Source organism: Plectropomus leopardus, chromosome 20 (assembly GCF_008729295.1).
Source record: "Plectropomus leopardus isolate mb chromosome 20, YSFRI_Pleo_2.0, whole genome shotgun sequence".
NCBI lineage: Eukaryota > Metazoa > Chordata > Actinopteri > Perciformes > Serranidae > Plectropomus > Plectropomus leopardus.
In genome coordinates this window covers 2,193,281-2,214,967 of record NC_056482.1, presented here as the reverse complement: position 1 = coordinate 2,214,967, position 21,687 = coordinate 2,193,281, and the positions used below count along the sequence as shown (strand labels likewise).

General features: G+C 39.8%; 1 protein-coding gene across 2 annotated transcripts in view; it reads right to left on the bottom strand.

Annotated features, from left to right (window-relative positions):
• slc27a6 (solute carrier family 27 member 6) overlaps window positions 1–19,806 on the bottom strand; it is a 54,001-nt gene extending 34,195 nt beyond the window's left edge. For both annotated transcript variants that reach the window (XM_042508828.1, XM_042508829.1), the window contains exons 1-4: window positions 19,175–19,806; window positions 15,964–16,173; window positions 13,581–13,739; window positions 3,235–3,359 (exon numbers count right to left, since the gene is read on the bottom strand). In XM_042508828.1, the coding sequence (XP_042364762.1) occupies window positions 3,235–3,359; window positions 13,581–13,739; window positions 15,964–16,173; window positions 19,175–19,661 (981 nt within the window). In that variant the 5' untranslated portion in view covers window positions 19,662–19,806. The remainder of the gene's footprint in view (window positions 1–3,234; window positions 3,360–13,580; window positions 13,740–15,963; window positions 16,174–19,174) is intronic.
• Window positions 19,807–21,687: the final 1,881 nt, after the last annotated feature.

The following is a 21,687-nucleotide window of genomic DNA, read 5'->3' as shown; positions in this document are numbered from 1 at the left end:
CTTTTCCCCATTCTTCCTCTTATATGGTCCACCTCCACGCTTACCTGTTGACTTACTGTTCCCACCCAAAAGAGAGACTCAGTTCAGTTCAGTTCAGTTTCATTATTTTCATTTCAATCTCACCTTACATTGTAGAACAGAAAGAAATTTAGTTGCTGTTGGCTCATCATAATGCAGGATAAAAACAGCAGCAAGAATGTAGTCCAGATAAAAACAGCAAGTATTTACATAAAAAGTGCAAACATAAATAGGTGTCACAAGAAACTACATATAAAATTACTATATAGGATATAAATTACTACTGCACATGTGTATTTTTATATTATATTACACAGTCCAATGTGGCAGTCCTGTGTGGGGGTTATTGACTTGAGTTTAACAGTCTTATGGTCTGTGGGAAGAAGCTGTTGCAGAACCTGGCCGTACTGCTTCGAAGGCTGCAGAACCTCTTTCCAGAGTTTAGCAACGAGAACAGTCCATGGTGGGGGTGTGAGGAGTCTTTCCTGATGTTATGTGCCCTGGTCAGTCAGCATTTTGCAACATCTTGGATGGGAGGAAGTGAAGTCCTGCTGATTTTTTCCGCTGTCCTCACCACCCTCTGCAGGGACTTCCAGTCGGAGGCACTGCAGGGTCCAGCCCAGACAGACATGCAGCTGGTCAGAATGCTCTCTACCATGGATTGGTCCAGGGATTCGTGCCAAACTTAAAGCGCAAACCTTTGCCTTCAACTCGCGGGACCTTGAGGCTTACAAAGCAGCCAAATATGACCTCCCAAAACCCACCAGGCGCGCCAAGAGGGACTACAGGGAGAAGACAAAAACACATACAACAGCCACAGGCGTCTGTGGAACGGATTACAGTGTATCACAGAGTATAAGGGTAAAAACAGGGAGGTGGAACTATCCACTGTATCACTTCTGGACAAACTTAACACCTTCTAAACCCGGTTTGATGCAAACAACACTGCGTCACCCACCGCACCACATGTGGACAGAGAGACAGAGTAGTGAGACAGACCTTCAAGAGAGTAAACCCCCACAAAGCACAGGGGCCTGATGGAATCCCAGGCCGCGCCCTGAAAGCATGTGCTGACCAACTTGCTGGGGTGTTAACTAACATCTTTAAAACCTCTCTGAGCCGATCCACAGTTCCTTCCATCTTCAAAGCCTTCATCATTGTCCCATTCCCAAAGACAGCAGCAGTCTCCTGCCTTAATGACTTTCGCCCTGTAGCACTGACATCAGTCATCATGAAGTGCTTTGAGTGAATAGTCAAAACCTACATCTGTGCTTTCTTCCCTGATACCTTGGACCCCTTCAGTTTGCTTACAGAGCAAACAAGGCCACAGATGACGCCATTGCTCTAGCAGTACAGATTGCTCTCAACCACCTGGATAGGGGGAACACATATGTGGTTATGCTCTTCAATGATTACAGCTCGGCACTCAACAACATCATTCCCTCCAAGCTGGTCTCGAACCTCACTAATCTGGGTCTGGAGATCCCCATCTGCAGCTGGATATTTGACTTCCTGACCAACAGGCCTCAGGTGGTGAGAATCGGCAGCCACATCTCCTCCACATTGGTCCTCAACACAGGGATGCCTCAGGGCTATGTCCTCAGCCCCCTCCTGTACTCCCTGTTCACTCATGACTGTACCACCAGGCACAGTTAAAACTCCATTTTCAAGTTTGCTGACGACACAACCATCATGGGCCTCATTACAAACAACGATGAGACCGCCTACAGAGATGAGGTGAAAACACTGGCCAGCTGGTGCCAGGACAATAACCTCTCTCTTAACGTCAGCAAAACTAAAGAGATGATAGTGGACTTCAGGAAACAGCAGGGAGACAGCTCCTGCTGAGAGCTTAGATGTGGAAGGGGGGAAGGGTAGCGCAGGTCTTCCAAACCTGCAACCTTCCTCTGTGGACGTTGGGAGCAAGTGCCAGAAGATTAGCAGATGCGTCTCTTCTTGCCTGTGTGACATCCTAGGGGGTCACAGTGGTGGACCAATGATGGATCCATAGGAGAATCTAACACATAGGTGTCAGAACATAAGGCACTCTGGGACATTGAGTTCAAATGACTGTTCTTTGTTTGAGTTAACAAAGAAGACAACAGTACCATTTAGAAAACATTTAGAAAAAGGAACTCACAAGACATCTGATACGCCCAGTGTCAAGTATCCAAATGAACGAATCATATGTGGAATTCCCAGGTCCTTACATATAAAATTAATTAAAATTTTGATTCAGACTAAATTATTATTCTATAATAACATTATATAATGCATCTCATTATGAGTATAACAAGAGCATCCAAGCAGTAATTAGTACTCATGCTTGAGTGCACACATTGACCTTTTGAAAAGGTGCTTCTGTGCTGTACATGCCCACCGCTTTTATTTGCCAATCAGTGGAGAGCACAGCCATGGCAAGCATTCCACCCACACAGCCAAATAACAGAGGGACAGTGGACAAAGAGGACTTTGAGTCCAGGGTGAAGAGAGGATGAGCTCTGCCCTAACACTGTGCATGCATGCACATCAATGTATCCACCATGGGAGGATGCAAATATTTAAACAAAGACCTCTCTTGTCTTTTTGCCACAGTTGTGCACAATGTTACTTGAGTGATTCACAAGTCACAGTGATTATACAAGAATCTCCGCAAAGGCAAAAGTCTGACAACTGTGTACACATCTGACGCTTTTACCGCTGCCTTACTCTTACTCACATGGTGTGTCATTTATTAAGTGGAAATGTATGTTGAATTTCTGGACTTGTTTTGCAGCCTGGTGTGTGGATAACAAGTCCAATATGAATAACATGAGGGAAAGTCATACCATAAACAGCAGGTCATGGAATACAACAGAAAGTTTAAGGGTTTGTCTATCAGCCCAGTAGATTCAAGACAATGCACGTCTTTTGTTTACATTCACATTTAACGATCACACAGAAAGAAATCATTCTCAAAACGAGGGAATCACTTACAAGTTGTGAGAACGTGGACACAATCCCAAAGATCCTTATTTGTGTTACAGTAAACCATGTTGTCCAAAGGGTGGGGTAATGAAATCATGTAAATTTTATCTAATTGCAATTTTAAACCAAAATGAAGCAGAAATAAAGGCCTTTGTTGCTTTTGGTAGGTCCATGCAGCTTGTTGTTGTTTGTGTTGATGTTTGCAGAAGATTAACAACACTCAAAGATGAATGCCAAACAGAAGATTACCTTTGGCTGGTTGCAGAGGTATCTGCAGAGTTCACCAATGTACTGGAAAACTGTGACATCATGTTTTCGACAGTCATTCCAGAACTGGGAGGCTGAAAACTTCTTCTTCAAGATGCAGGTTGCACCTGTGACAGAACAGAGAATGATGTCATTAAATTCCATATAATGTTATAATTTTACTCCATATTTTTTATGAATGTTTATTTGGACTTTAAAGTATTATTTATGATTGACATTTGATTGATAACCAGCTTTCAGTGTGGCCATTCAGAGCAGCTGCAGAGTAAGCATGTGATGTTTTGGTCAGGAACACCTCATATGAACTAGTTCAGATTAAGTGCCGTCTTACTGGGCGAGTAGGCCCAATGCAATTTGCTTCGCATGAGTTCAGATACTTATGAGTTCAGATTTCTTCACAAATCTCTTGTTCCACAGACAAAGGAAATGGCACATCTGCACTGTGAGATCCATTTCTGCCAGCTGGAGAGGGAGACATCCATTGGTTATGGAAATGATGACAGAGGCTCTGAGGTGAGCGTGCTTTATACCCGGTGTGTTTAGAGCTTCTTCCAACATTCACAGCTTTAAGTGCTGATTGACAAAAGCACTTACGAGAGCTGAAGAGGAATTATCTCAGATACTAAGAGCTAGAATAAATAATGTTGGGGTTGGCATGGCAGAGAACGACTGGACATCAATCAGCTGTGGCTCAGAAGTGAACAAAGAAAGTGCATGTCAAGTATGCCAAACTCCGTTGGGCAGCTTGGAAAAGAAATAATTGATTTGTAAGTGCTGTAAGAGGAACTATTGCATAAAACGTTTCAAAAAAGAGATGAAGTGGAGAATATTATCCTACAGAAACAAGACCCAGGCATTATGTGGTTTTGCCCATATTGTGAAGAAAGTGTAGAAGAGAACAAGGTGAAGAAGGTGATTGAAGAGAAACACATATACTATAATGTCCGAATACAGAATCTACCCCCGTCTGAAGAATGCTGATTATACTTTTATCCATGTTGAGAGTGAGAGTGAATGACAGAGAGAGACACGGCGGGCTGCACTGTAGTAGACAGCACCTGGTGATGAAATAGCCACATGCCATGAGTGGTATAAAAAAAAAATATTGCAGCAGTTCAGTAAATCATTCAAACGTTATTTTACTTATGTGACTCTGGGAGACGGCGCCACGCGTGTAAACAGGATCAAAGGAAATTTAGTTTAATTTTATGAAAAACAATGACACCAAAATCAGCGCAGAAAAAGCAGAATCTGACATAAAAGGCACAGTGATGCAACTATCTGACGAATAGCTTATTACTGTTAAAATACAGACTAAATAGATTACCCAGAGTTATGCACTAGCTAGGGAAAAGTAACTGGCCTGACTGAGACACTGATAATAACTTCGTGCACAGCATTCGACAGCAGTCTACGTGGCGAGTAGCAGACCTTGCAGAAAGGGGCACCTGTTTCACAGAGGCAATGACACCATCCATTGACTTGAAGAAGAAGAAAAAGAAGAAGATGATGTCTTTATTGTCCCCCGAGGGGCAATTTGGTCTGCAACAGTAGTCAACACAATTAGTTCACACCATAACAAAATTTCCTTCTATTATTATCTTATTGCACGTAGGGCAGATAAGACACACCGGCTTTGCATTCACGAAACCAGGTAGGATGAACGCAGGCTTGCCTTTCCATTCTTCAATAAATGCCATATTTTCACCGTCATCTTTTGTCTTGAGACTTTTTGATATCGACATTTTCTCTTGCTATGGCAGGTTAAATGTTTAGCTAATTTCACACTGCACACACTGTTATATCGTACCTCCAGCACACAAACAATTCTTTTAAAAAAAGCTACATTGTGGCCTGCGTGAGGAGTGGGGTCACCGATACCAAGAAATAATTCTGAGAAAACTATTGTAGGAGAAATTAGTCATGTCCGTTTATTTTTCTGTTTATAGTTTCCGAGTAAATAAGATTCAGTGCAGTGCAGTGCAGGTTATCATGGCCGGTAAAGCATATAAGGGGCACAGATGTTAATCTTGCATGGATAATAGGGAAATCACACGGTTTTTACCGCTAGTTCGCCCGTTTTGCTCACATCATCATAAAGACAATCATCATGTCACCACTGCAAGTTTTGATCGCAGTGAAAGCGGTTCGTTTGTAAATGTGCATCACTGATTAAACTGGAACTTCACCCAACTGTGAATTCTGCCTAGGCATCTCACTGAAGCGCGTCATGAACAGGTGTCCACCCGCACCCAGCTGAGCAGCTAAAAAGTAGGCTGAGATAGTCGCTACAACTATATCAAATAATTATTGGAATAAGGTTGGCTCCGCTACATGGTCAGTCCAAGTTGTGATGTTTTGTGTGTAAAAAGAGGCAGCCATTTTCAAAATTAAAATGATAGGCTACATGTTTATTCATCACAATATGAAAAGGGGAAATAAAACCAAGCTCATTAAGAGCATTTCATGACTCAATTCTATATATGAAATTCATGATTTAATTTCATGACGGGCATATGCATGTCCCCTGTTATTCTTGAGTTATTTTTTAATCATTCTCTGCATATCCTACACATTCGTGGGGTATAAGGCTGTCTGTCGCAAATTCAGTTGCTTTTTGTTTTGTTTTTTTATCATTCAATTTCTTAAATTAGCCGTTATGTTCTTGCCCACCATCTAATTGTTTAGAAAAAATTTGGCCCGAGGCCAAACTTACTTGCCAACCCCTGCAGTAAAGCATGGAGTTAAAGATCAATCTGTTTGCTGCAGTGCAGACATCTTCCAAAACGGACAAGTATAAAAAAGTAAGAACTGTGAACGATCTTATAAAGACTGAGATTGAGACAGAGACAGAGAGAGAGAGTTGTATGAAGAAGCAAAGGGCAAATCAAGTGCGCTCAGCTCTTCATAGTTCTTGATAAGTGATCAGTAGCTTTGGACAGATCACAGTCCACCAACTGCATATAATGGGCTTTCGGTCTTCATAAAAGACTGTCAAAATTAAAATCATATTGCATAGATGACATATTACAGGCTGTATACAGGACTTTTTGGTTAGAAGGAGAAAGCAGCTGGTGGTGAATGGTGCCGCTTCAGCCTGGAGTTCCACAGTTCTAAGACAGCTGCTCGGCATGTCTGCTGCTTGGTGCACTAGAGAATTTGTTTGCTGGCCAATAACAAACATTACTCTCACTGGATGATAGACACTAGACATTAGATGAAGGTATTTTCCAGGAACGCCTGCATATGATTATGATGAATAAAAAAACAAGGTCTACAAATCTATAAGTTGAATAACTTACACAGTTATACTGTATATATAGTACATATACCACATACATCATGTGATTGCAGTTTCATAATAAGGAGTACTGAATATGTAAGAGTAAAGAGCAACCAGGACAGACAGAGTGACTTCATGAACTCCACAAACAGACAGTGGAGACATAACGACAGAACAAATGGTGCCTCTCTGATGTTTTTCAGACACTCTGGTACAAAGTATGAGCCATTCCCTTCGGCCTACTAAACTTATCGATTGCAAATAACAGGAACACAGTGTGTGCCAGTCTTATCTTATGTTAGAGGTTCACAGACAGCTTGAGGTCATTTTGTTGCCCTCCAGTCCTTCAGCTTGTCTCAGTCCTCTGAGGACATTCTATTGGTCTTACATTACAAATTCACCCTGTTCACAGTGACATGTCAGGGAGGTCTCTGAACAAAGGTACAGCCTAAAAGTTGTTTAATAGTTTACAGGCGTTGCCCACTGAACATTCTTGGGGTAAAAAAGCAGTGTCCATCTTTGGAGGCTGAAACTGTTAACTAATGTGTGAACAAGATAGTTAATAACCTCTCTTTTATATACTTCAGTACATTTATCTTTAGACAAATCCCAGTTCTAAAAGTGTGGGCCTCTGATATCGACCATGCCTCCTCTTTAAACATATATTAGGCAGAATTTATCGCATACTGTTTGTAAACACAACATTCAAACTTGTCCCCTCGTCGTCTTCTCAGTGAGACTGAGAGAGCAGCAGTGGTTAAGCAAGCAAGAGAGTGAACGAAGAGAGGGAGCGGGAACAATAAGAACAACACAGTGAATCAGAGATTGGCTATTTCATGTGATCATGTTCCAAAAACACCTACACCTCCACACATCCCTGCAGAAGCTGCTGTAGAGCTGGATTTTCTAAGTATTCAACCGAAACCCATGCTTCATCCTGTGCACTCTGCTTTGTGTGTGTGTGTGTGTGTTGATCAAACACACGGACCAGCCTATACCTACAGACCAGAGGTGAGAAGACTGATGTAACCTGGTTACTAAATAATAGTTCTTGATTGTTGTGCATCCTACTTAAAGGGCAGGGATTATTTTGTGTCAACAGGTAACATTAGATCTGAGCAGACCAAAATTACATGTGGAGTCCCCCAAGGCTCCATCCTGGGGCCTCTTCTGTTCAACATCTACATGCTTCCACTTGCTCAGATCATAGAAAAAAACAAAATAGATTACTATAACTATGCTGATGACACCCAGCTCTACATTTCAATGTCCCCAGGTGACCATAGCCCCATACAAGCACTGGGTAAATGCATGGAGCAAATATCTGAATGGATGTGCCATAACTTTCTTCAGTTAAACAAAGGAAAAACTGAGGTAGTTGTTTTTGGACCCAAGGAGGAACGTCTTAAAATCAGCATGCAGCTCCAGTCACTTCAGTTAAAAACCTCAGACCAGGCCAGGAATCTGGGTGTTGTCATGGATTCAGACCTGAATTTTAAAAAACACATACAAACAATTACAAAGCCAGCTTACTATCACCTCAAGAATATTTCTAGGATTAAAGGTCTGATGTCACAGCAGGACCTTGAAAAACTTGTCCATGCATTTATCTTTAGTCGAGTTGACTACTGTAACAGTATCTTCTCTGGTCTGCCTAAAAAGTCAATCAGACAATTGCAGCTGATCCAGAACGCTGCTGCTCGAGTCCTTACTAAGACCAAGAGAGCGGACCACATCACTCCAGTTCTGAGGTTTCTACACTGGCTCCCTGTCTCTCAGAGAATAGACTTTAAAATTCTCTTGCTAGCATATAAAGCACTGAATGGTTTAGGCCCAAAATACATCAAAGACCTTCTAGTCCAGTATGAACGATCAAGACCACTCAGGTCATCTGGTGCAGGTCTGCTCTGTGTTCCAAAAGTCAGAACTAAACATGGAGAATCAGCATTCAGTTTCTATGCTCCGTATATCTGGAACAAACTACCAGAAAATATCAGGTCTGCTGAGAGTCTGAGTTCTTTTAAGTCAAGGTTAAAGACTCACCTGTTCACTGCTGCCTTTGACTAAAAGGCTTTTTACTTTTTAAATTTTATATTTTACTTCGAAACTCTGCACTGCAACTCTTATTTCAATATATGTGTTTTTATATTTTTGGGTTTTATCTGTTGTTTTCCCACTTGCTGTTTTTAATCACCTTTTACATGCTTCTTTTATAATGTTTTAAATGTCTTTCCTTTCCCCCTGTTGTTGTATTTCAATGTTCTGTGTGAAGCACCTTGAATTGCCTTGTTGCTGAAACGTGCTATACAAATAAACTTGCCTTGCCTTGCCTTGCCTTAAAATTTTACAGCGCCCTGACATTGCACTGTAGTTTCTGATTCTAATAGTGATTCTGTCGGGGGGCGTATTTCTCCTTACTATGTCTCAGAAGGGGCCTTGGTAGAGCAGCAACACTGTTAACCCTTTGGGCCTGCTTTAATATTACACACACACAAAGCACTCTTCAAAATCAAGCTTGAAAAAATATTAGACAATAATATTTTTTTTTACTTTCAGTGAGTTATTTTTTGAACCAACATCAGTCCTAATCAAAAATATAAATTTTCATTAATTTTCAGGATTTAACTCTTTAAATAACAGGTTTTTGTCATGATGTCACTGTGCTTTTACATTAAAAAAACAAAACAGAAAAATAATTATTTTCAGTATACATGCAAAGTACAGTTATTTTTTTTTATTATCACAGACTAGGATATGTCAGTGATTAGCAGCAACATTCATTTTTATCCATATTATTTTTTGAGCAGCATCAAATACTCACATTGATACTGCTCTGCACACAAAATGCACTCAGGCTTTAAAAACTATTATACATTATTATGATTTTCTTCTTTCACTGAGTTTATTTTTTCAACCAGCAACAGTCCTATTCATTAATTTTCAGAATTTAAACCTTAAAATGCCAGGTTTTTGTAATAATGCCACTATGTTTTAAGTTAAAAAAAACACAAAAAAATATTTTCTGTATAGTATATGCAGAGTAGAATTATTATTATTTTATTTATTTATCTTTTTTTTATGATGACAGCTTGGGATATGTCAATAATTAGCAGCAGCATTGATTGTAACAGTGCACCTAGAGGAAATAGCATGTATTTTTTCTATATGTTAAATATGGTAAAAAAAAAAATTAATAAATAAAAAAATAAATATGTCATCAGGTGAAAAAAAGTAAAAAACAACAAATTCCAAGTCAAAAGCCCTGAATGACACCCAGAACTAATACAATGCATGTTTTTATGCTTTGATGGCTGTGTAGGCTGTGTGGATTTATGCCATATGCATGAACATAGCCAGAATTATCAACAAATGAAAAGCGCACAGATAGATTAAACAGTCCCTAAGGGTTAAAGAGTGGAGACAAAGTGCCCAATCAGCATTTGGTAAAATAAAAGCAACTTTAAAGTTAGGCCTATGATAATATACAGTTTATCACCTTATGTATTGTAGTATTGTAACAATACCTGCAACTGCCACAATAAATTCCTCTGCTGTGGAAAAAAGGCTATAACTATAACTAGGCAGATTTTGCAACAGAATGCTGGTGTCTCGTGTAGACAGCACTTTTTAACTGGGACTGTGGACATTGCTCTATGATGGAATCCCTTCACAGTCAGTTTGGAGAGGGGAATAACACAGGGGCCATAAACTCTTAAAACATATATGGCATGTGAGAAGTGTTATTAGAGCTGAAGTTGTGGACTCCAGTTCAAAGTATGCCATGGTCCTGCCTGGAGGAGTCAGCATTGCTGCTTTTTAACTGTCATGTGCTGGCTTGGCTTGGTTTGGTCAGGTTTGGCTGGTTAGCCCAGCTCTGCAGGGATCTGCATTTCCTTTCCAACACTGCTACCTGCCTGAAGGTGTGGCTTTGTGACGGCTTGTCTCGAGTGATGATGTGTAAAAGCAGCAGGCTAAAGTGCCCTCTTGGTTTTGTGGGGTTTTTTGTGTGTTTTTCCATCACACAGCAGACAGACAGGTAAAAAAAGTTGACCTGTTGGAGGTGAGCTGTTTGCATTGGTCCAGTAAGAGCTTGCTGTCTGCAGCCCTTCATCTAGCATCTCTATGTGGCTGTTTCTGCTTTTACTCTCCTACCTGTGGTTTTAGTAGTTTGTTGAAGAAAAGCTGTTAACAAAGTTCCATTAATTTGATGATAAACACATTTCATTTCCCATAGAATCTTCAGAATAACTGCATCCAGGTATTTTGTTACATAAAAGCTTTTATCATGATGCTGCAAAATAAGGAAATGCTGTGTTAAAACAGCAACTTAACCTCTGTTTAAAACTGAAAGCAGACATGAAACAGTATGATAAAGCAGAGATCTAAAGTACCATCAGGATGCAGGAGAGAAACTAATCTCCAGACCACAGAGATTCAGTTAAAAGCGACAAAAGTACAGAGAACTGAACACACAGACTTTGAAAAAATCTTTGTATCTGCTCTCCTGCACAGACAGACATGAGTGGAGTCTCACACACTTGTTTGGGGGGAGAAGGGGGGTCTTTGAAGGTTTGAGATGTCATCGTTACCTGCTTGAGTGCAGGTGTTTTTGCTATTATACTATTATTATACTCTGGAGAAGGTCCCTCTCTGGCGTGGGTTGGCGTGGTATGGCGTGGCACGGTGCAACTAAACTGATGATGGAAATGCAAATCAGTAGGGCATAGTTTGATTCGGTGCAGCCAAAAGTACTGATGAAAACAGTACATGTCCATATATGCAGGTCTAAATATGTACTACTACCCCTTTCCTTTCCCACAGCTGGTGAAAGTTGGCAGGGGTAGACCTGGGGCTGTATTCACTAAGCTTTCTACTACAAAGAGCTGCTCCTAAGAATTTTCTCTTTAAGTTAAGACAAAGTCTTGGTAAAGATGGTAAAAGTTATTCAGTAAGCATCTCAGCCCTTATGAGAGCTCCTAAGCTGAAAAACTGTTCAGAGTAGGGAGGAGGACTTTTCTAATAAGCTTCTTTAGCAGAGGAGAAAATGTCAGGAGACAAAGAGGCAGGAGAAATATTCTCCAAACACTGGATGACAAAGAGTTAATGAAACGCTGCAGATAAGTTGGTTGGGGGAGATTGTTTGTCGTCGATCCCAATAGAGAAGTGCTCACATCTCCCACCCAATGCAATCGTGATATAATGCCAGAAATAAAGTGATCACAACACTAAGATTAATGGCACCTAGAAAACTGTTACAGTGCAAACCACTTTTTACAGTCTCATATTGTGATGGAGTTCATTTCATTTTCTCTGGGTGTCCATACCTTGCAGGCTCAGAAAAAGGCGTGTCTGTGACAACCAATCACATCTGTTCAAAGAATGTGTCATACCTCGGCAACAGGGTCAACCACACATCCTCACAAAATAAAAGTCTCTGTCTCTTCATTGCTCAGAGTTGCACTGTGAAGTTACTCCTAAACTAGGACTAAAATGTTTTGGCTAAGTTAAGAGCTCTCTGGGAGTATTCTCAGAATGTTTGTGAATACAGCCCCTGATCTTTAGCCCCAAATGTCCGAATACATGTCAACATCTGAAACTGTCAGGACACAAAACTTTGCCACGGTTTGTTAGCACAACCTGTCAGGATGATGATCTCTACCAGTGAGCAACACTGAACTGTTCACTTTGGTAGTCATTGGAACAAATGCAGAAGCCAAGGTTTCATTTCAGTGATGGCTGAATTTGCTGCTTCTCCAAAACCACTTTATAACTATAACATTATCTTTAAGCTCATTCTAAATCTGGGGAGCATTCTATGACAAGAGAAAACACAGCAACAACAACCTAAAACAATGACACTCTCTGTAAAAGTCTGCAGTGTCTACTTCCTGCTCCAAGGACTCTAATTAAGGCACTAGTTGAAGTAAAACAGCAGGTCCTCAAAGGGCTCACATTGTTTGGCAGGTACACTGTGGTCAGTGGATATTGTCTGCTGTCCTGAATATTAGTTTGCCCAGAAAATTGCTTCTCTGAACCTAACATGGAAATTCAATCATATGACGGGTAAAAGCACATGGCTGGGCTGCATTCATGTGATGAAGACACATGCCTTCATATCATATTCTTCACAATATTAAAACTGTCACCAAAGTTAATTTTGTATTTACAAAAAAAAGAATCTTTGAAGTTCAAATGAAAATTGTCTCTGTGGACTGTCTAGATTTCTGCTGTTATACCTCCCAACTAAAATATAATAATATTCTGTGACTAAGACTACCAAAATGTTGTCAGATGATTCAATTTTCTCTTCCATGAAGCATATGCAGCACAGGTCGATCTATGCCAGGCAAGTGCTACAGAAGGTGAAAGGGATACATTGAAGTGGGGCTGTATGAAATACTTATCTTTAGTCAGTGTATTACATACAGGATCTGGAGGTCAGCACACTCCCTGTTTACAACAACAGACATGACTACTACCCCAAAAAAAGCAATCAATATCAGTCTGAGCAGATGCTATATTTAGAGTGTTTTCACCACTTTACATTACCATCACACAGCCCTTTTCTTTGACGCTATATTTTCTAAACCGTATAAATTCCATATTTCTACGCAAAAGCCCAACGGCACCATGCACTGTTTTACAGAGGATTTTGATCTTTTAATCAGACCAACAAATGGAGATTCAGTCAGAGTATAACCCTGAGGAGAATTGTCACTTTATGATCTAAGCAGTTATAAAACCCCAACATGCTGCTTTTCTACAAACCACAGCTAGGTTTGCCCACACACACATCTCCAAACTGGAAAGAGGACAACAGGAACTGATTTGTAAATACAGCACATAAAAGCTAAATAAAAAAGCGTTAAGAGTTTAAGTGGTCTGGATTATGTCTGCAAAAGGGCCCACAGTGCCAGACTTTGAAAAAACACCTGATCTAGACAGTTGTTATCCAGATGTTTACATTTCATCTGACAAGGTAAAGAAATGCTTACATACGGTGAATAAAAAGTCATTAGTCCTGTTGATATACTATGAGGCCTACCCAGCTCTATGGTTCCTCCTATACCGATCAGTGAAGCTGCACTGTGGTACAGCGGCAGAGGGATGTACATCACATCATCTTCAGTGGCTCCAAACGCCCAAAACCCCGCTGCTGCCTTCAGGCTCTGGAGGTGAGTGATCACTGCAGCCTTGGGGAGCCCTGTGGAAATAAAAGACATAGTACTCCATTACATTATGTTGCAAAAGAAACTTTTGATACTTTCTGTCCATTTCAGCTGCATTGCTGTTAATAAGAGAAAAGTCAGTTGTCATCCTCTCAGTCAGTCCCGTCAAGACGCCTATGACGTTAAATCAAAGCATTTCTGTTCTGGTAGACAAATGGCATCCAGCGGAAACAATCTTTTGGTGTCGTCCTGCTAAGATTCTTGATCTTACAATGGACTCAGATTGATTTTATGAAAATAAATGCTATTTCCTTGATATGGATGAAACCTTGAGACAGTGTGACACTCACTGTGTACAACTAATTTTGATGTTTAAGTGAGACATCAACCAAAACCATAATGCAAATGTTCAAACCAAACCCAAACTCCTAAAAATAGACCCAAAATGTGACTAATGCACTTTTTGAGGTTTTTTTTTGCTTAAGGTCAGGATACTCACATTCCAAATTTCTCTTAATGACATGTGCTGGTTCACAAAGACCACAGTTACCTGCTGCTCTTCAACTTTATACTAGAACCTTCTCCTTCCTAAAATCTCTGAAAAATGGCCCTAATACTAATACCTAATACCTAATGTTTCCACTCATTTGAATCACGAATGCACTTCAGAAATTAATTACAAGCTAGTCTCACAAATATGGTAGGCCTAGGGTTAAAGTAATTTACTGGATGTCTTTGTCTGTTTGGGGTCTATCCCAGCATGCATTGGGCAAACAGGGAAATTCTGGACGGTTCACTAGACCTACACCCAGCCTTCATATCTTTGAACAATGCAACACTTGCTGTTTTTTTCATATTTTAAAAACCAAATGATTCATCAAAAATGAATAAATTACTCAATGCTACAATTTATTATAATTTATTTGAATCATAATTTTACTGTGCTGTGCAGGGTGGCTTTGAAAAATCACAAAAGAAAACTCTGAGGCACTCTCTTTTAAAATGTTAAAATACTTTTATGCTTGAGTTTTCTTTCGGATTTTTCAAATCCTAACACATCGCCACCCAAAGAGCACCTCAAACAGACTGACTTCTGAGTCCAGGAACTGCTCCTTTTCTTGCATTTATGAAATTAAACTTTATTTATTTCTATAGCATTATAGCGCTTACACACACATATCCACATCATCCATGTAATTATTTATGATTATTTACATATACACATGCATACACAAAAATTTACATATACATACATACATACATACACAAGCACATAAATGCACATATACCCATGCAAACACAGCAAAGAAGCACAGACGCCCAAACACTGGGAGCAGTACACAGGAGAGAGGCTGGAGAAACCCTCTGGGAACATGTCAACTGCTCTGCCTACCCTGTTACCAACACAACTGTGACTAACACAAGTGGCTGTATAACAGCTAGTTAGGATGTATATATGTATGTACGTATGGATGGATGGATTTATTTTTTAGTCCTAGAAGCCTACACTTAGTTCCATGACATCCCTGATGCTTAATGTTAGTAATCTATGTACTCAAATAGTCTTATGATTATAAGAGTTAGGCGTAAAAGTAAGGGTAGGGTTAAGGGATTTAACAGGGAATTTTGAGTTATCATTGCACACGACTATAATATGACATGATTTGTCCAGCAACCTAGCTCATTTAAGAGCATGTAGAAAAACAGAAAAAACAGACCTCCTTTTGGGCCACACAAGCGAGGTCAGTTAGACTTATAATTGTTATTAAAGGAATCGCTGGTATAAAATACAAACTGATACAAAGGCAACCCCTCTCAATCATCAGTTATGAACCACTGGGTAATTGGTGATGGGTGTGAATGTTTAAACTGAGTAGCAAGTGGCACTTGTATGGTACCCTTGGCCACCTGTGTATGAATGTGTGTATGAAAGTGTGTGAATGGGTGAATATGGCTCATAGTGTGAAAGTGCTTTGAGAGATCAAATGACTATTAAAACACTATACAAGTGCAAGTCCACTGACCATTCAATTATGCAATTTATATGGTTGACATCAGCTGTCGAAAAGAAATATTTCTCTCTATATAACAAGAACATCATGGCTATCAGACACAGTAACATTGCACCTCATATATTGCAAGCACCATTGATATGACATAACACTGTTTGAGGATAACATCTGTCTAAATAAAGACTTAATTTGTATTATTAGTATGAACTGTGCGTAAAGTGAGGTGAGGAAAAAAACAAAGACCCACCTGTTGTTCCAGAGGTGAAGATATAGAGAGTGGGGGCTTTTAAGGAGCTGGTGGCACGTAACACTGCTGGCACAGGCTGGTTGGAGGCAGCGTTGATCTTGTCCAACAGAGTGTGCACGTGCGTGTGATCACTGTGGCTCTTCATGGCCCATACCTGAATGTTGTCCTCCTGCAGGCTGCTGAGGATACCTTCCACACTTTCCACTAAATCTGGGAGATAGAGACAGCAAAGCTATATTTCATAAAAAGAATACTTTGAATAATGTTTAATTTCTTTAATTAGATTTAAATTTGACTTGCCCCACTAAGCCAACTGCTTCCTACAGTGCCTCCTCCTAAAGTTTGAATTGTAAGTATGCTGTTGCCAAATGTGTCATCTGAGTATGATGCAGAGACATCAGAGCAAATAGGAAGCTAATAACATAGTATGAAATGTGATATGACATTTAAAACATGTACTTTTAAAAAGGACCGTGAAACTAATAGTTTTCTAGTGACTCTGCACAGGACTACCTACAAACAAAGGGTTTTGTAGGGAGTCCTTGTAGAGAGTGGTTTTGATGGACATTTCAGTGTATGTTCATGAGTTTTCCATAATGGTGACGTTAGTTTTGTATAAGCAACACGGGTTGCTACGTTTTACTTTCATTATCCAGTCATGCTGACATTAAAATGTCATAACATGTGCCGCATCTTATGTGCCATGAAAATATTGGATAAAATTTACTGTCCAGCAAAAGTGAATCTTACCATATTAACAGTTGTTGGTCAATTTACAATCAGAGAGTGAGAATATGAGAGCTGAGTCATTCTGGCCTCTCAGCAAAGTACTGTACCTTGAAAGAAACCTTCTACAGCAGGTACATTAGCAAACTATACAAGTCTGTAGGGGATTATTGATGAGACAGAACGCCTATCAGAACCTGAATTCATCTTTATATATGTAGACATTTAACTGAAATGTAGTTTGGTTAGTTCCCAAACTTTTCAATGCCAAGAACCCTTAAAGAGATGGAATAGAAACCTTTTGGTGTGGAACTATGGAACCCTATGCTATGTCCATCTGAGAGGAGGTAACCTTTCCCTGGCAGTAGCCGGAGGTAAGTAAGAAGGGAGAGAGTATTTAGTCTGTGACCTGATGATGAAAATGAAGATGATGAAATGAATGAAACCTAGTTTGTGCTTCACTATGTGCCAGACATGTTCAGTGGGAGACAGGTTTGGAATGCGGGCAGGCCAGTCTTCTACCTGCACTGTTTAACTGCCAGACCATGCTTCTGTAACAGGTGTAGAATGTGACTCTGCATTTCCTTACTAGAATAAGCAGAAACAGTCCTGAAAAAAATGTTGTCATTTGAAGAGGATGAAATCAGCCGCCATATAAAAGGGACGCTAAATGATTGTGATTGACATGTTATACCTTTGTTATTGTTGAGAAAGTGTATGTTATATGTCACACTAGCGGCCGACGCTGTTGTGTTATGTCTCTTTTGATCACAGGATGCTGTGATGCAGTGAATACATACTGGAGCACAGTGATGCCGCCGTCGTTTGGTTCTGTGTAAAAATGCAGGGGCGGTATAAAGGGGGGACTTTATTAAGGTTGTATAGCTCCATCTCTGAGTAAAAGCAGCTACAGAGAGAGTCTGAAAGTGATGATGGATAGACTAAGAGCAGACCATCACACACCATGTGGCCGACTGGGGTCATTTTTCTTGGCCAGCATTTGCATACAGCTGCCAATCACTGGTAAAAATTTCATGTTTCTATGACATACCAGTTTAAGGGAATTATCATCCAATAATCCCACGCTACTTTATGGTGATATCATAGTGTGTCTTTTGTTATTGTGTTTGAGAGACCAAGGCTACAGAAATAACATATTGTGTGTTTAACCAAAAAAAAAAAATTTTTACTCTTTAACTCTAAAAACAGATTTTGCTCAATAATCCTCAATGATAACACCTTGCATTTGTTTAGATTCCTCTTCAAATATACACATAAGCATGTCATCTGTTTTCTGCTGAAATACATAACAGCCTCCTCACATAGCCTACCTAAACCTAGTGAAGTCAACTTTTGTTTATGGCATGTCTACCCTTATCTAACTGCTGCAGCAATTCCATGAATCCCCCTCCTGTTTGACTGGGGTTGTGGTGAGGACAGTGTCCCTGACCAGCATCATGCTTGTCTGGTTGAGCAATGATGTGTTATCCTGTCACATGGCTGCAGCATGGTGAATCCTATTAACAGCAGAAACAGGATTCCTACAGTGAAACACAGCCTGAGGCAGAATATGATTCAACACAATTTCATATTACTATTCCATTAAAATATACAGCAAATATTACAAAACAATTCATGACAGAGCAGGGTGTAAGCAGCGTTTCTGGATGTAAGCTAGTTAAGGAGTTTTCAGAGTTACTTCCACACTCAGCAGTTACTCAGCTCTGACTGGAGCTCCACACACTTCACAGCTGAGCCTGAGATCAACAACAGTGACCTGACCGAACGTTTGGACATCAGGGTTCACCAGTGGAAACTAGAACAAAATCAAGGATTGAACTTTGTCTTGATCTGCATGTTATTTAATGAGCCTATCAAATGTTTAGCATTTAAAACATACACTATTATTGTAAAGTTGTGCACTCTGAAAGTGACAGCAACATTTCTCTATATTTAGCTATATAACATCATTTAAAAAAGATGTAAATTTTTCACATTTAGATATAACATTTAACATTTATACATTTCACATTTACATTTAACATTTTGATTTAACAATAAACAATTATATTTGACAATTAACATTTACATATAACATTTAACATTTAGATTAAATAAGTTCACAAATATTGCTAAGTGACTGAAAAATTCACATCACTTTTAAATTATGTTTTAGAGCTAAATGTGGAGAAATGTTGCTGTTATTTCCATAGTGCACAACTGTGTGTGAGTGTGTGTGTGTGTGTGTGTGTGTTTGTGTGTGTAAAATTTTGAGAGTTTTATGGGTGTGTTTTTTGAGATTTTTCTGCCTTGAGTAGTTGATTATAATTACTTACTTTTACTTAAATACTATTTTCAATGCAGGACTTTATCTGTATCAGTGTATGTTCACAGTGAGGTGTTTGTACTTGGACTTAAGCAATGAAATCCTTTCTGCAGCACTGAAGAAAGCCTTAGTGATATAAGGGCTGAGTGTCAGCTTTACCTGGACCCACGATGAGAGTTTTGGCCCCGCAGCAGGTGATGCAGTGGAGCAGAGACTTGGACTTGATGTTGGTGTTGAGAAAAGCCACGGAGCAGCCGACCTTCGCCAAGCCGAACCAAACGCACAGGAAGTCGGGCTCGTTGTTCATGAGCAGGGCAACGCAGTCTCCTGTCTCCAACTTCACTCTGTCCAGAAAAACATTGGCGAGTCTGTTGCTGCGGTTCTCGATGTCCCGGTAGCTGTGTACGTTTCCATCGTAGATGACGAACGGCTTGTCAGGTATGCGCTGCGCCTGCTGGATGAACCGGTCCAGGACCGTGCACACGCGGGAGGTAAGCCTGAACAGCTCCAGCCTCACGCCGTACCTGATCACCTTCAGCAGGAACAGCAGGTCCCTCCAGAAGTACGGGAAGCAGAGTTTCTGCACAACATGAGCGGAGAAAACAGCCGCGGCCACAGTCGAGAGCCAGCCAAGAGACAGAGTCATGTCTGCGGCGGGGAGACACTGAGGACACGGCGGAGACAGCAGGAGACACTCTGGATGGATGGGCACGTAGCTCACTCCTCTCAATGTTGCTCACTCACTGTCAGCGTGATGTAAGACAAGTACTCAACACACAACGACAACATCACACCGGAACGGGACAGTGCTGCCTTCAAAATAAAAGACTGATTGTTTAGCTTTTATAGGGTGAATACCGGCCTGTAAAGTCAGACAGTAAAGCCTCGTCATTTTTATTTTGACGTGTATACATTTCTATTAGCCAACGAAAAATCAATCGACATTAAGCTCATTATTAGTAAGGATTTTTTTTAATTGACCAAACCGAACATATACATAACACACACATATACGAAAGTAACATAATTTTCCAAAAGCTTGACACGTTGTTACATTCCTGCAGTCAGCATGTTAGTGGCATCCTGACTTGTGTTGTGTGATCAAACCTCACGTGTAAGTGTCCTTTCATTATGACCATAACAAGGCACATCTGTGTAGTGATGATGCTGTTTAATCATGTGGGTGGATTCTCTTGGAAAAGGAGAACTGCTTACCAACAAATTTTAACAGACATATATCGATTGAGTGCATAAAAAAGTCTTACTTCTTTAACTTAATCCCGTGCAAAAACGAAGCAATAACAAATGTTACGTTTAATTTTTTGAGACGTGTTTAAAAAACATGTTTTTGGTGATTTGATACATCTGACATTATTGATTAAGATAAAGTAAAAATTCTTACATAAAGATCCATCATTTTCTTTTAGATGCCTGATTAAATCCTCCATCCTTTTCATCAGCTGTGAACTGGTCATTACCCCAGATAGCAGCAAATTGAAACAATAAAGGCATATCACCTACATGGTTGTGTGCATCATGTCCAACGGCTACATTTTTAAAAGGAATGTTTTTTTTAATGTTTCTTAAATGTTTTAATATCACAAGTATATAACTACAAATTAATAGTTTAGCTAGAAGGGACTTTTGCTCGATGCTTACCCACTGTTGAACAGAAATGATGCTGCTGAAGCCAAAAGGGCAGCCAAATAATACCATCACCCCCCTTAAATACTTCTGAATTGACCAGAGAGAAGAAGTAGAAAACTTTCATCTACCAGAATGCACTGCGCTGCGCTCGACCAATAAACACAGTGACACCTTATGTCACTGGTGTGTGACATAATTCAAACTACTCATTTTTTTCCCACTAAAAATTTAAGCACCTGAGGGATGTGTGAACCCTGGTTAGAATGATGTACAAACAAAAGGAAAACCCTGAGTACAAGAAAACTTTTAATCATTCAACTATGATGATTACAGCCATAGCATGCATAGTAACAGAGACACAAAACATACTTCAAATATCAAAGTTTATGAATACAATCAACATTTCTCAATTAGTGGTGCAATGCTGAGTCCAGGTCAGTGACAAGAAACATGTCTGCTGCAGCTCCTGTGACAACATCTGTCACATTACACTCATGACACGTTTTTATTTGTCCAAAATCACAAGGAGTCGCTAAAGCCAATTTCAAATCTTACACACACAGACACACACATGCACGCAAGCACGCATACTCACACACACAGACACACAGACACACACGGGTAACTCAACAACTACCAATAAACCTTAACTGTCCTTTCACCTGATGGATACAATCAATCTCCATATTTATTTTTTTGGAGATACTAGATGAATGCCATTAAACAGAGGTTTTCATCTTGTGTAATTGGTTGTCCACACAAGGTCTAAACTGATGATTATTCCATGAACTCTTACCTGCTTAACTTTTAGTGTGCTTGTCTTTTCAGTGCTTATTTGATCAGCTTTCTTTTAGAATAATACAGTAGGTTTTCAGCAAATAAACATCATCTAATCATCCACAACACATGGTTCTTCTCGCAGCTAAAATATAGCATCAATAATATAATAAGATGAAATATAAAATAAAACTGAATGAAAATCTATTTCAAAAATGACATAGCCCATGACTTATTTTCTTTAAAGA